This window comes from Pelodiscus sinensis, chromosome 16 (assembly GCF_052426305.1).
Source record: "Pelodiscus sinensis isolate ZL-2025 chromosome 16, ASM5242630v1, whole genome shotgun sequence".
Classification (NCBI taxonomy): domain Eukaryota; kingdom Metazoa; phylum Chordata; order Testudines; family Trionychidae; genus Pelodiscus; species Pelodiscus sinensis.
Window position 1 is genome coordinate 40,739,904 of NC_143067.1, and position 15,779 is coordinate 40,755,682.

At 42.7% G+C, this 15,779-nt stretch overlaps 1 protein-coding gene across 17 annotated transcripts in view; it reads left to right on the forward strand.

The window, feature by feature from the left end:
• The window catches only part of ANKHD1 (ankyrin repeat and KH domain containing 1), a 141,466-nt gene that overhangs the window by 113,339 nt on the left and 12,348 nt on the right, over positions 1 to 15,779 (forward strand). For all 17 annotated transcript variants that reach the window (XM_089769568.1, XM_089769569.1, XM_089769560.1 and 14 more), the window contains 7 exons: positions 999 to 1,115; positions 2,398 to 2,572; positions 4,580 to 5,036; positions 7,726 to 7,872; positions 9,357 to 9,467; positions 11,012 to 11,161; positions 11,454 to 13,060. In XM_089769568.1, coding sequence (XP_089625694.1) covers positions 999 to 1,115; positions 2,398 to 2,572; positions 4,580 to 5,036; positions 7,726 to 7,872; positions 9,357 to 9,467; positions 11,012 to 11,161; positions 11,454 to 13,060 — 2,764 coding nt within the window. The remainder of the gene's footprint in view (positions 1 to 998; positions 1,116 to 2,397; positions 2,573 to 4,579; positions 5,037 to 7,725; positions 7,873 to 9,356; positions 9,468 to 11,011; positions 11,162 to 11,453; positions 13,061 to 15,779) is intronic.

Sequence of the window (15,779 nt, forward strand, 5' to 3'; positions counted from 1 at the left end):
CCACTTTGAAGTACCCTTCTCTTCTCCTCCCCCCTTGCTGCTCTGATAGTCTTAGCAAGTATATGAAATTGAAACTGCATGTTGTTAATGTGTTGTCGAATTAAATATTTGCTTAAATGGTAGATCGAAGGCCATTTAAAAACTAAGTGGATAACTGAGCTTTGTTACAATGTGATGCTTTCTCTTCTCACTATTAGTAAATGGGCTTTTCCTTGCCCAGAGCACCATCAGCTGCTGTTTTCTGAGTGTATGTGAAATGCTATCCTTGTCACTGAAAATCCTGTCGCTAAAAAATTTCTTGTGGAATCTTAATCGATATTTAAATGTCACAAGAATAAAACAATAACTTTATTCCCGTTTTTGTATAGCAACTTATTTAAATCTTTCCATTGTGGATTCATCACCTTTTTCTCTTAAATCATATTAAACTCTACAAGTCGAGCTATAGAAAAATGAAAAATTTTCAAAAACCGAGTTACAGCCAGCTAGTCTGTGTCACTCTATCAAAGTGAGCCATATGTAACTTAGTTATTTTGTTCTGAAGAAGATGGAAGAATATTAAGGAGTAAGGCCAACAACAAAATCACTTGAATATTATTTTCTTGTTTGTTAGAATAGTTATTTAAGTAGTAAAGTACTGAAGGAAAGGGGACTGAGTTAACATGAATTTATTCCTAATTTTTTAAAAGACTTCATACCTATTAGAGGAACTTCTGAGATCCTCATGAAATTTTATTCCTCCCAATTTGGGAAATGTGCTTTCTACAATGCAAAACTATCAAGGAAAAAAATCAGTTATCACCTGAATTGTTATGCAGAAAGCTGTGGTAAAAAAACAACTGCTTTTCATATACTGGCACTCTGTACCTTAGTATATTGGAGTACCAGTAGTTATATGTTTAAGTACCAGCGAGCCAATCGTACTCTTGAAGAGCAAGCTGCAATGATTCACTTCAGATTTTTAGGATCACTTTAATAAAATGACTCTTATTCTTCAGGAGCTATTGAAGAAGTGTCACCAGTGTGTGGAGACAATTGTGAAGGCTAAAGACCAGCAAGCTGCAGAAGCAAATAAGAATGCAAGTATCCTGCTGAAGGAGCTTGACCTGGAAAAGGTGAGTGGAGAAATCTGTCATCTTAGATTGGTTTTTGGCCAGCGTATCTTCATATAGCAACACTTTCTTTCAAAGGTATGTCAACCACGGATGTTGCTGAACCACAGCGCCCTGGAGCAGCCTGCTTGCTGCTGAGAGCCCTGCACACGGCAGGCTGGTGGTGGCAGAGCCAGGCCTCAGCAGCCCAGTGGAGGTTGGGGGCTGTGGTAGCAAGAAGGAGGCAACCCAGCTGAGGTTGGGGAAGCCCATGCGTGCTGGCCTAGAAGCAGGGTTGTGCCGTGGCAGCCCAAGTGGGGTTCATGCTGGCCATTAGTGGGGCTGGTGCTGCGGCAGCAGGGCCAGGTTGCGTGCTGCTGTGCCAGCAGTGGGGCTGGAGCAGCAGCTATGGCAGTGGGGTTGGGACAGCCATATTGCCTGGCCAGCAGCAAGGCCAAAGAAGATGACGGCAGGGAGGGGCAGCAGGCTGAGGGGGCCGGTGGCAGGGGACCTTCCTTGGTCTGGCAAATTTCCTCATCCGGGACCACTCAAATCCCAAGGGTGCCGAATCAGGGAGGTCCAACCTGTAGAGTTTCCTTGGCCTGCAGCATGCAACCTGGAGGTTCTGACACTCCTACTTCAGACTGTCTAAAGTTGCAAGCTCCACCATCCAGCTGTCCTGACCTGCATAGGCAACAAGCTGGAACTTGGTTGTGTCCGTTACTATCCCCACTGGTTTCTTGTAGGAGATTTTAAGCTTTTGACACTCGGTGAAACTTACCAGAATATTTTTCACTTCATGGGCTAACTTACAGTTTAGTGTTGTTACTATTAACTGACTGCCTTGTATCCAAGAAGGAACTGTATTTTAGCTGTTTGTAAAATGACTATACTGTATGTAGCGCGCACAGTACTTTCCTAGCCTTCTGAGTGATTAGCTCAGATTACATTGCAAAAAATTGTTGAAAAAACCTGAGGAGATGGAAGATTACAGTGGTGTCCTATGTAGATGTGAAATTGCTTTAACACTCATCTTTATTATTCTGGTGGCACGGAACTTGGTGACCAATTTTTTTTTAATCTGCAGTTCTACCTAGTTCTCCACTACTTCTATTTAATTGTTGTTCCATCTGCTGTCATTACCACCGCTTTCTGCTTAATGATTCAGGTCATAACAGAATTTTTCTTGAATATCTACTCATTGGACAGGTTTTTCCATTGAAGCCCTGACTTTGTAAGCATAAGATTAATATTCTCTTCAGTAATAATGAATGGTAGAATTAAATATTAATGCTTTTTCCTATAGTCAAGAGAAGAGAGCAGAAAACAGGCTCTTGCTGCGAAAAGAGAAAAGAGAAAGGAAAAGAGAAAGAAGAAGAAAGAGGAGCAAAAGAGAAAACAAGAGGAAGATGAGGAAAACAAACCTAAGGAAACTTTAGAGCTGCAAGAAGATGATGATGAAGAGGAGAATGATGATGAAGGTGAAGAAAATCAAATGTTTTTCCTATTCTATGGAGAAAAAGCACTTGTTGGATTGTATACGTTTCTAAATCATTCTTGATGAAAAAATGTTACGTCCATTGTTTCCTTCATATTGGAAGGGTTTATTCATACTGGTCAGTAGGTTTATTCACTCGACAATATTCTTCCTACGCATCTGCAAGAATTCAATATAGAAAATAAATATTTAAAATATTTGAAACAGTGTTACTCTTGGGGCGAATTCTGTTCTACTGCAGATATGCAGAATTCATATCCCCTACAGATTTCTTTTACTCAGTGCAGGAAACTCCCTTTCTGACAGGGAAGCAAAGGGAAGCCCATAACCAGCTAAGTGCCCCACCAGAGCAGTCAAGGACAGGCTGGGCAGTCAGCAGGTGGGGAAATGGGAATGTCCTGATGGTTTCTACCCTTTCCTGGGCTCAGCTGCTATTCCTGGTTGGGCAGGATACGTGGGAGGATGAGTCTTGCTCTTCCCCGAAATGAGGGACCAGGACCAGGCTCAGGGCTGGGTGAGACCCACCCACAGAAACCTCCTTCAGCTGTAAGAAGTTCTACCCTCCCCCCCACTTCCTGCCCCTGGGGAGGGGTTACTGTGCAGAGAGCTACTCGCTTGTGCATTGACACACATCCCAGTATCACCACATGCCTATGCTCTGCTGTCCCACTGACCTTCACCTTCTGCATCCATAGGCCCCCCAGCTAGCCCTCTGCACCTAGACATCTAGTCCAGCGGCACCCAGAACCCCGCCCTGATGAGCCTGCTGAACCCCACACACAGAATCCCCCATCCCACCTAGCCTCAATCGCTGCATCTAGAGCCCCCTCCCGCTAAGCCCCAACCACCTTCACCTGCCCCCCCACCAAACCCCGTGCGTCCCGATCCCCCTGCACCGATTTCCCATCCTCCCCCCCCACCACACACACACACTAGCCACCTGCACCCACATTGCTCCACGCCTGGATCAGCCACACGTGCTGAGCCTATTTGCCCCCACTTCATGCATCTGGCATGGAAGGGCAAGGCCACAGGGTATTTCTGTGGTAGTCCTGGCCCTGTGCTGTCAGCATTAGGAGCAGCCTCCCCACCAAGTCTGTGTCTCCAGGCAGGTAGCTGCAGGATGATCTCCCACCTGCATGCAGTCAGTGGCTTGTGCTCCCCACTGCCATTCTGGAACTTCCACATTTGACACATACTGTACACATTTTCAGAATTTTAAAATATGCATAGAAAACATTTTGGCAGAGAATTCCCTCTGGAGTAAAGGAATATTCTGCCATGGCGAAATGCCTTCCACTATGAAAATGTTCATCTAGTACTAGTGATGTGATGGGGATTTTTGTGTCTTGTGTATGCACATATGTCTCAAATGTTGTGTTTTTGAGGGAATTTTAATGGCAGGCTGACTACATCAATTGACTCTGTGCATAGAGACAACTGTGGCTGGAGTAGTGTGGCATACAAAGCAAAACTCATGGAAGGATAACTTTTTAAAATGTCACGTTTCTTAGGCATTGTTTTGGGCCCAAGTTAACTTGTTTGGGGATTTCGGTGCAGATAGTGAATGTGCTCATTCTGTGCTAAATGAAAGGTTTGGACAGAAATGATCTTTTTAAAACTTTATTTAATTTAGTTTCTTAAAATGTCTAATTTCCCATAAGGGGAGATAAAATATTTAACCCAGAAAGAAATGAAAGATCTTGCTGAGTTGACTGGTCTGGCCTTTTGTCACTGCAGTGTTTCGGAGCTTCTGCTCTGCAATTAGTTTCTCGTGCAACTGTCATTGTGGCCAGTAAAACTAGTTTTGTTGTCATCACATCCCCTCAATCAGCATCAAATCTAGGATGTTTTAAAATCACCAGAAGGGCTGAATTAATTACTCTAGTGACAACAGATAGAAATGTAACTTGAGTTGTAATGTCCTTGATGAGACTTTCTTGTTATGTGAAATATGCTTTATCATATATTGTCTTTTTTTTCCCCCCAGTGGAGCAAGACGTTCCTATTGAGCCGCCGAGCGCAACCACTACAACCACAATTGGAATCTCTGCAACGTCAGCTACTTTCACAAATGTCTTCGGGAAAAAGAGAGCCAACGTGGCAACAACTCCTGGCACAAACAGAAAAAATAAGAAGAACAAAACGAAGGACACTCCTCAGAATGTGCAGATAATTTTGCCAGATCAGCATATATCTCTAGCACAGCAAAAAGCAGATAAAAATAAAATAAATGGAGAGCCACGAGGTGGCGGTGCAGGTGGGAATAGCGATTCGGATAACCTGGATAGCACAGATTGCAATAGCGAGAGTAGCAGTGGAGGTAAAAGCCAGGAGTTGAACTTCACTATGGATACAAGCACTTCTGGTGATAGGGGATATGCCTCATTACTGCTCCCTTCTCAGGAAGAAAAGACAAGCACCTCAGCTTCAAAAATACAAACGAGGTGAGTCTTTGGTTTCTCCACCCTGCCCTCTCTTGGCTGTGGTTTGGTCTATGCCATTGTGAATCTGTTTATTGGCACTTAAATGTTATAGAATCTAGTAAATTCTCTCGTTTCGTTTTAACTTTGGAACAGTTAGACATGACCGAAAGTCAAAACAATCCAGTGGCTGCTTGCTAGGCTTTGTGAAGTAAGTTAGAGGTTCAGTCCAGTTCTTGTGAACATACTAACCACACAAAATGCACTGATTGGCATTGACTAGCACCCATATTACAGAGGCTGTAACCTAAATAGGAGCTTGGAGAATTATCTCTTTCCCCTATCAGTGTGGTGTAGTCCTTCTGGATCGTGTTTGGGATGCATTTGCAGGACCAGATGCAAGAATCTTATATTGTTGTTGCCCCTTGTTTTGCCTCTTTCTAGACATGGAGAACATCAGTAACCAGGGACACATCTGGAGTACTAAATTAAAAAATATTCCTTGACACCTGATTCAGTACTGTTTAGTTTCTGAAAGCACTGAATTCTAATTCCATTGAGAATAAAGTATGTAAATGACAGATCAGGATATGCCTTACAGATGTATCCGTGCCTGCTGTTGAAGATTATAAAGCCACAGCAGTAACAAGCATGCTTTGTATAATCAGGAACAGTAGAAGTTTAGCTTCTCCTACACCTGTAAGGATTTTGCTTTCTCTAACTTCTGTGTTTTTTACATTTTAAAACCAACTGCCATTGTACAACATATTAGGTTTATTTTTGAAGGCTTGCCAATGAAATGACTTTCCTGTTCCTAGACAAAGGGCTTGTCTGTACTGCAGTGGCACAGCAGCACCGATGCTGCTATGTTGCTGTAGCAATTAGTGAAGATGCTGTCTTCTCTGAAAAGAGAGCTTCTCCCATCATCGGAGGTACTGCACCTCTCCAAGATGGCAGTAGCTGTGTTGACAGGAGACGTCGTGCAATTGACAGCATTTTCTGTACCATAAGTTAATCAGGAGTGTGGGTTTTCCACACCCCAGTGTAGTTACACTGACACAAGTCTAGTGTAAATAGACCAAGCCTAAGTCTTGAAAAAAAATCCCAATGTCCCACAGGCCACACTGTATAGCACTGTATATTGCAGTTCAATCTTTTAAGTAAATAGCAACCTTTTGTATTAGTCAGATACATTTTACTTCTCCGCATGTTCTTTAAATAAAGGAAGTGCCAGGATCAAGCTAAGGCATCTTGCCACAGTTGATGGGTGAAACTTGGTCCATGTACCAGCCCTTTAGATGCTGTCATCTCCCTGTTCAAAAACTTTTCATTTCTTAAAATGCATCTTCTGCATCCTCTTTGCTTTTGCTGTTTTTATGAGAGCCTGTGCATGCTGTGCATGTGTAGGAGAAACATCAACCATATATGTGCATTGAGACGACAGCTTAACTCAACTCACTTTTTTTGGAGGTTGAACGGTCTCTTACATATCAACTAAGAATTACCAAGTCACTTTGCGGTATAGACCTAAACACATCCTTTCAGTTTTACTCTGTGTATTTAACATCAATGTTGTAGTTTCCTCTGCTTTTGTGTTTTCCATACACATGCCTGTGCAACAAACGTTTTAATTGTGTAGTTCTCAGACAGTATTCTGAGAACCAGTAAACCTCTGTAGAGGACTTTCTGGGGGTCTGTGGAATTGCTTCAACACATTACTGGATTATGTAACAGACAAAATTCTGCTTTCCCAAGCACCTGTCTTTAAGCAGAGCTCCCTTCATGTTTGGACTGTTTTACAAGTATTTGAAAGCTCTTTGTTTGTTCAGTATTAATTAAAGCATAAACAAATTGACTGATACAATCTCTGAAGGCATTGCAAATGCAGAAAGACCCAACGTGTGATGTGCTATGGAGAAAGTAGAACAAAGGGAACTGCGGACAGTGAAGAAATTTGGCATTAGTGAAAGAGAGGATGGATGTTCTCATGCATAGGAAGCTAGTTCAGAACCAAGAGACCTGGGATACATTTTTCTTCTCTGCCACAGACTCACCTCCATTTTACTCAAGGTCACATAGTATCAACACGGGGAATTTGAGCACCCAAGGTTGATAAAAGTCGAGAGAATGGATATGACCAAGCCATCACATGCCTCCTATTAAAATGAGCATTTTAATCTGATGATGATGGTACTCTTCTCCTGTTAGTTCGTGTCATTTGGCGCTGTAGCTGGCAGAGGGTGGGCTCCGGAATAAGAAGTGGGCGGTTGTCTCTTAGAACAGTCGTTCTCAACCTTTCCAGGCTACAGTACCCCTTTCAGGAGTCTAATAGGTGAAACGTGGGGCATTCAAGACCAAACTTAAAAAATATTTGGTTAGAAAAATAGATGTAAAAATTTAAAAGGGTTGCAGCATGCTGTTAACTGAAAAATTGCTTCCTTTCTCATTTTGTCTGTGTGAAATGTTAGTTTGTACATAAAAAGCACTACAGAAATCAGTAACCTGTTGTAAAACTAGGCAAGTATCTAGATTAATTGATGTACTCCCTAGAAGACCCCTGGCTGCAGACTGCTCTCTGAGGACATCTTTCAAGTGGCCACACTCTGAATAAAATTGACAACTGTTTTAACTGATAATTTTTAGAGATTATTTAAAACTATGCTCTGCAGCTACTTTTTGTTTATAGTCTGTAATCCTACATTTCTGTTTCCAGACTTGAAGGTGACACTAATCCAAATTCATTATCGGCAAGTTATAAATCTGTGTCCCTGCCTCTGACCTCTCCAAACATAAAGCTGAACCTCACTAGTCCAAAAAGAGGCCAGAAAAGAGAAGAAGGCTGGAAAGAAGTGGTTAGAAGGTAAAGGTTTTCAATTCTGCGTTTTCTAAGTGTGTCTAGCCCTTTTGACTTATACACTGCGCACTTACCCAGAACATTTGCAGCTGTTGATAAAAGCCTTTCTTCCTGGTGCTTGTATTTTGTTTGCAAAACACTGCAACTATTATGGGTGATAATTACCCTAAAAACTGATGCCAGGTTTGGCTTTTTGAATTGTAAGAGTGGGATCCTTGCCAGGGCCTCTCTAAACTCCTTTGGGTAGGGGAGTTTGTTTTGGCTTTTCTTTAAGTGGGGAGGGATAGACCAAGGCTCCATTGGGAATGAAGGAATACAGCAGCAAAAGCTCAGTCACACTTGAGTTCCACATGGGATCTTTCAAAGATGGGTGGGTGTCAATGAAGATATACAGGAGGTGGTCCACAGACTGAGACATGGAGCTCATTGTGTTCTGTTGGCTCATGTTCTGGTAACTGATTTAGCTCCAACTCATTCATGGCCTAAAATATAATTGGTTGTGTAATTGAGGAATGTCCGTCTCCAACATGGCTGCCTTTTCTCATCCTTGAAAATGCATGTGCATCACTTTGTTACATTGGGTGTCCTGTGGCCATATTGCAGCCCGTTTTATTCTGTCCACATGTAGCTGGAAACAGTTGTTAGCACTTCCTGTCTTTTTTTTATTATTCAGTTGAAGTGAGACTTGTGAAAAAAGTGTTTTGCCTTTAGCCCTGACTTAGCATCTCATGCTCTGCAATGCAGTATTTTAACTAAATGCTCCTTTTAGAGCATCTTTTAGTGAGGACTCGAAGTGTGAGGTTTGGGGGAAGCTATCTTATTCTAGCAAATGAAAAAATCTATGCAATTAAAATCTAACTTTCTAAGTTTTCCTATTAGCTCACCAGTTAAAATGTGCAGTTTTTCCCTACTTCAGTGATTGTAATACTTACTAGTCCATGGTATGGAGTGTGCCTAATAAACAGCCAGAGAGTCCCCCTCCGAACTTTTTGTCATGCAGGCATGGAACTGTTAAAAAGCAGACAGATGCCTTTACCAAGGCTGCACACAGACCCCACTATTGATCCTGGAGCAACAAACCCTCTCCAGACAGGTCTCTTGAGTCTCCTAGTTTAGTCATTTGCTTTGCTTTACTGCGTTTGGCATCCTGTATCTGCTCTGCCAGAACAGCTGGATTCTAGACATTTTCTTTCTAAAATGGTGGATTTTGATAACCATAAGGAATGTGATCACAAAATGTCTACTCTGGGTCAGAACTTGCTGAGCCCTGCCCTTGAAAGACAGAGCATGCATATAGCCTGAGAACCTTGTAGCAATCCATGTACTGTTTTCAAAGTGACTAGGTGTTGCACATGTCTACTTCCTGAAGCCTGTCCCAGTTCCAAGACCAAGAATTGTGTTAACGCCCTTTCCCTCAAAGCACCCTATTGGGTAGAAGGGATGTCTGTCAAAGAAATAACCAATGGAAACATCCCTTGTACCCTTGACAGGCAAGTAGGCAGAGTTTTGAAAGACCCTCCCACTAACAACACTCTGCAGCCAACACCAATTGAGCAATTTCAGCTGCAGAGAGGAGGGCGCTGCTGTTCAGGAGCAAAAAGGTACTATTTTGGGCATTTTTTCAAGCTAAAAACAATGAGTTTGGGAGGTGTCATTGGGGTGGGTATGGAGTGGGGTGCTGGGTGCTATTTAGAGTTCATGTGAGGATGGAATTCCTCAGTGGGTGGTGACAAGGATTTCTGAGTGTGGCTAGGGACTCACTTTGGAGGATGGATTGAGGTGGATTAAAGAAGGCTGGAATGAATCATGTGGAAGGATGTTGGAAGCTGCATGGGCAGGGGGAGATTGGGCGCTCCAATAGAGAAATATTTATACTAATGCAGATCCAAAGGGGAGGGAGTTGGAGCATGAGAAATACTGGGGGTGAGGGCATAATATCATAAAAGATTGTTTATGGGGATTGGGATGCTAGTGTGCATGGGGGGGCATGGGATAGGTAATATAAGAAAATAAGTCATTTTATAATAATTTCAGAGATTAAGTGTAAAAATGATCTATTTTACATTACACGTTGATTAACTGAAATACATTTCCTGTATCATTTCTGATTAGTCATCTAAAATGCTACATATGACTAAATTTAAAATGTAGGAGAAGCTGGCAGCAACATAAAGAGGTGCAGAGTCTCTGTTCTGTTCTCATTCTTGAACCTTCATCACAGTGCCTTCTGAAACCCCTTGGAATGCCTGTAATTCCAGTTCAACTTGCCATACACCACTGTTATGCTTGGAAGCCATGGGCTTGAAAGGTCCAGCCTTTAAAGTCCGGGAGCACAGGTGGCCTGGAAGGACCTTGGCTGGGGTCTGGAATGCAAGCATAGCTGGTGTCCTAAGGCTTCCCGTTGCCGTATGCCTGCACTGACCCACCAATGCCATATGAATTTGAAAATCCTAGCAGGTCACTTAATATATTCATTCATTGAGTGTTTGGGTTGCAATGTCATGGCCTAAAATAAATGTGCTTCTGAAAATCTTTGCTGCCTTCATGGTGGCTTCTAGCATCCCTTTGGATCCTTGAATTGCACAATTGGCCTGCTTGCTGTACACCACTGCGTAGAGTCACTGGCAATCTTCTGCAGCATTTAAGTCTGGGCGATGTTAACTAGGGTGTTGGATCAAGACCCAGATTTTCAAGTGTTGCTCAAGTAGGTGGTGGTTCAAAGATACCAGTGTGGAACAGTTTAGCAGTCTGACTATAAACCAGTAGAAGCAGCTTGTGTCCAGTGGCTAATCCCTGTGATCCAAAGGTGCCTGATACTCATTAACATGTAAAGTAAGTGTTGCATAGAATTTCGTCCCGCATAAGGGACGAAAAAAGACGAAGAACAGGATGTCCAAAGTAGCAACATGGTGTGATGTGATATGCTTGGCTGAGTAAATGTTCTGAAGAAGTTGCTCAGGATGACCAGTAATTTCAGTGGGGAAGTTTTAGAGGCTCCAATGGGTGAATTCAGTACGGGCAGAAAACCACTTGCTGCCAGGAAATGTAAAAATATTGGGATGTTCAGCTGCCAAACAAAACAGATTTGGGCACTTTTTATATTTCTGTAAAATGACTTCCCAAATTTGCAATCTTTGTGATTTAGGTCTAAGAAATTATCTGTCCCAGCTTCTGTGGTCTCACGAATAATGGGAAGAGGAGGGTGCAACATCACAGCGATTCAAGATGTCACTGGTGCTCATATTGATGTGGACAAACAAAAAGATAAAAATGGAGAGAGAATGATCACAATAAGGTATGGCACATGGAAACCAAATAATTTTAAGTTGGTACAAGTTTTTTAGTCTCTACTTCAAAGGTAGACAAATTGGCTCTTTGCACTAGTGCCTATATTGCTGATAGCAGGATGTGCTTGAAAGTCTGATACACAAAGTTAAACCATAAAATAAGCAAATACAAGAAATAAAACATGGCTGTTCCACTCAATACTGTACTGATAGAGCCAGAATAAATTGTTTAGTTGAAGTGTTGCAACAAAGTGAGAATTCCATTCCAGAAAGAAGATTAATACTTGTTCTTAATTTCAGGGGTGGTACGGAATCAACAAGGTATGCAGTGCAACTCATCAGTGCCCTTATTCAAGATCCTGCTAAGGAACTGGAAGACTTAATTCCTAAAACTCATATAAGAACACCTGCTCCAAACACCAAATCAATCCATGCAAACTTTTCATCCGGAGTCAGTACCGCAGCTGCTTCCAACAAACCCTCGTTTCCGCTTGGAGCCCCGCCACTCGTCACCTCTCAGTCATCGACGCTTTCTACTCTCCAAACCAATAACAAGCTGAACAAGAATGTTCCAGCAAATGTGCGTTCTCCTTTTCCAGTGTCTCTGCCGTTGGCTTATTCCCACCCTCATTTTGCCTTGCTGGCTGCTCAAACTATGCATCAGATTCGGCACCCTCGCTTACCTATGGCTCAGTTTGGAGGAACTTTTTCACCTTCGCCAAACACTTGGGGACCATTCCCAGTGAGACCAGTTAACCCTAGCAGCACAAACAGCTCTCCAAAGCATAACAGTTCCAGTCGTGTGGGTAACCAGAATGGGAATCTTTTACAGACAGAGTCTACTGGATTAGCTACTGCTAGCTGCCCTATTACTGTCTCTTCTGTAGTTGCTTCCACCCAACCGCTCTGTGCGACAAGTGGTCGGACTCCCTCGTCGGTCAGGAAGCAGTTGTTCACCTGTGTTCCGAAAACAAGTGCGGTGGCAACAGCAATTTCAACTGTGACAAGCACCTGTAGTACTCTGCCTTCAGCTTCCTCTGCACCTGCAAACAATGGGCAAGTTCCCACAGCATTTCTGCCCTCTAATGTTCCACAAACCCAGCATTCTGCACTTAAAACGGACTCTTTCTCAGCACCCAAAGAGAAGGTGTCAGCACCAGACCAACCTACTGGAAACACTTGTGCACCATCTTCGGCTGCAAGTAGTTGCAATATGTCAGCTAGCAGCAATCCTGGAGTCCTAGAAACTCGCTCATCGAGCAGCCCTGAACCTCTAAATAACGTCCAAGATGAGATACTGCCAACCAGCATGTCAGATATAAGTTCCTCTGCGTCCATGCCTTTTTCATCTAGCTCAGAACCCACTCCATTAAGCTTAGCTTCGCCCAGATCAATTGCTGCAGATAATCAGGACAACAGTAATTTACCTCAATTAGCTGTACCAGCACCTAGAGTTTCTCACAGAATGCAGCCTAGAGGTTCTTTCTATTCAGTGGTACCAAATGCAAACCTACATCAAGATCATCAGTCTATTTTTGTTACGAATCCAGTTCCTTTAACGCCATCTCAAGGCCCACCTGCTGCAGTGCAGCTTTCATCAGCCATGAACGTTATGAACGGTTCTCAGATGCACATTAACCCAGCAAACAAACCATTGCCTCCTACGTTTGGGCCAGCAACACTTTTCAATCACTTCAGTAGTCTTTTTGATAGCAACCAGGTGCCAGCCAACCAAGGATGGGGAGACTGTCCAATGTCCACGCGAGCAGCAGCCGACCCGTCTTTCACTGTTCAGTCTACTTTTCTGAGTAACTCTGTGCTTGGACACATAGATAATGTGCATCCTGATAACTCCAAGGCTCCTGGATTCAGGCCACCTTCCCAGAGAGTTTCTACCAGCCCTGTAGGTAAGTCCACAGCATTTCTACGCTGGCCGAAAGAGACAGTCCTTCAGTTAGTCTTTGACCCTATTCTCAGATTGCTCCAAAAATATTTTACCAGGTTTTATGCCTAGAACTTGAAGGTGAGAGCTGAACTTGACAAGTTTAATTTCGGAAACTATTTACAGTTACACGCGTGCAGTTCTCTTTCAGGCACTGGGAATGCTGCAGAAGCTGGCCCTGTTAGTAAGTAAGGGTTGTGTGGCACTTGTTGGAGTTCCACCCGCAGGTGTCTAATATAGATTCCATCCAAAGGAAGGATGGATTGTGATGGTGAGAGGCCAACAGTATTAGGAGATGGGGATCCTTGGTCCTGTTCGCTTACAGTTTTGAGTTTGCTCTCTTAATGTTCTCAGATGTCTGAAGTCAACAGTCTGAAAGTGTTTGCCAGGGTGTCTCAGAGTTTCTGAAGCTTTAACTAATTGGCTGCATTCTGAATATCACAAGCAGGTAGGTTGCCTGTGATCTGTGCTCCCAGTGCAGCAAATAGACCCAGATGCAGCCAGAAGTGTTCATTCATCCTGTCCTCTAGCCGTAGAATTGTCAAGTTCTGCTCCAGTGACTCCAGAAACTCTGCCTTTTCGGCAACTTGTCCTTTTCTCATGGATGGTCAAAGATGACATCCAACTATTGTTCAGGAAGATGTAGTAAATAGTCTGTCAGATCACTCCTATCCCTTGGATTATGCACATAGAAGGGCTCTGAAGGCAGTTATGCAAATAAAGGGAAATGGAAATGCCTTCACGGGGGATAATTACTCTATTTAGTATCTAAAGTCATCCATTTTTCATAAAATGTTATAAGATCTATAAAAACTTAAATTTTCTCACACACGCATGATACGTTTTTTTGGATCAACTTCTGTTGATGAAAAGAAACCAATGTTCTTTCAAATTTACACAGAGCTGGTCTATTTCATCAACAGTTGGTCCAATAAAACATCTTACCTCATCCACTTTGTGTGTCCTACCCTGGCACTGACGCATCTACAACATTTTAAATGCCTCACAATTATCTACCACATTTCATTCAAGATATATTAGCAGGGCTTGCTGAACCACGGCGAGCCCCGCTCGCCAGCCGCACTCCGGCGATCTGCGCATGTGCAGATCACCTGAACCCAACTCTTCCGGGTTGCAATCTATTTGTCGAGCCCTGTATATTAGGATGCTTTTGATTCTACATAAACCATGAGTTCAAAATGGTTGGAAGTATGCCCCAACATGGCTTACACTCATGTCTTCTAGGAGAAAAGTGAGGAGTGGTTTTTTCAATAAAATGAGATTTTGACAATGTAAGTTATGCAAGTTGGAATTTGGCTGAAGCATTTAAATACTGATTTATTATGCTTTAAAAAATACTAAATTGTGCCACCTCTTCTCCCCAGTCCTATAGCTACAGCCTCATATATAGAAGTCTGTTACACCCTCTAACCACAGAACCAGGAAGCAAAAGTTAGTTTCAGGTCTTGAGTCTATTACATAACCTGCCTCCCTGCCTGGAATCTGAGCCCTTCAGATTGTGTTGTGAAAGGGAAATGTTAACCACTAACCAGTGGGGGTTGAAGCTGCTCCAGCCAGTGGGTGGAGTTCCAACAAGTGCTCTCATTCGGAGCAGCCTCTGTCCACGGGGAGCCTAGATGCCCCACAGGCAGGGGCTGTTCCAGTAGGGACTGGCAGCCAGCAGCCAGCAGCCAGCCCCAGAATGGTGTTGGGAGTGGGAGTCCCCATCTGGGGCGCCTGCCTAATCTGTTAACTGGTTAAACATTGGGTTGACCTAATATTAAACCAGTTAACTGGTTGATGGTGGGTAATGAACAACAGTGTCTGTTGTACAGGTTGTCCAGGTCTTGGTATCTAGAAAGCGTGTCAGTAGTCTATGGTCTGCTCCAGGGTCCAGTTCTGCTTTAGTGAGACCCTGCAGACTGCCTTTTAGATGAAATAAATCAGTGTGGATTGGTTTAAATCAAGATTAAATTACCAAGCAGGGAGTCTAGAGTTAAATTCGTCAATTTTAATTGTTTTGTATTTGTATTTTCCTAGAGAGGTTGACTTTCATTGGTGATAACCATTAAAGCCAGATCTATGCTGAGATCTTTATCATTTAAGTACATTGCTCCAGGGGCTGAAAAATGCACACGCATGAGTGACACAGTTATACTAGTCTAGCCACCCTTTTAACAGCACTGTATCGGACAGCTGCCATCTCGTGTTGCGTGGATTAACTATGCTGACAGAAGAAGCTCTCCTGTTTGGTATAGTAGTGTCTTCACTAAAGTATGTGAAGACAGTCGCTAAGACATTTCAGTTGCAATGAAATAGAACATTTACACTAAATATGCTTTTTGAAAACCAGGATACACATCTGTACATGTTTGTTTAAGCAATGATAGAGCTTAATTTACATTTATTCCAATTCCGAATGTTTCCTGCGTTAGAAGATGGTGAAAAATGCATTTCTTAATTACTGGATTTTTTATTTATGATTTGTCGAATTCTGTTTGGATGAGAATTCAAATTCAACTTCACTTTTATCAAAGATTTTCAACATGTAACGGCTTTAGTAAACAAAGGAAGTATCTGCAGTTTAGTGAATTGAACTGATTGTGTCTTGTCACTGTGTCCTTCTGGATTTTAACACTTGTAGGTTGTATCCTCACATTCAGATTTTATTCATAGATTGGAGA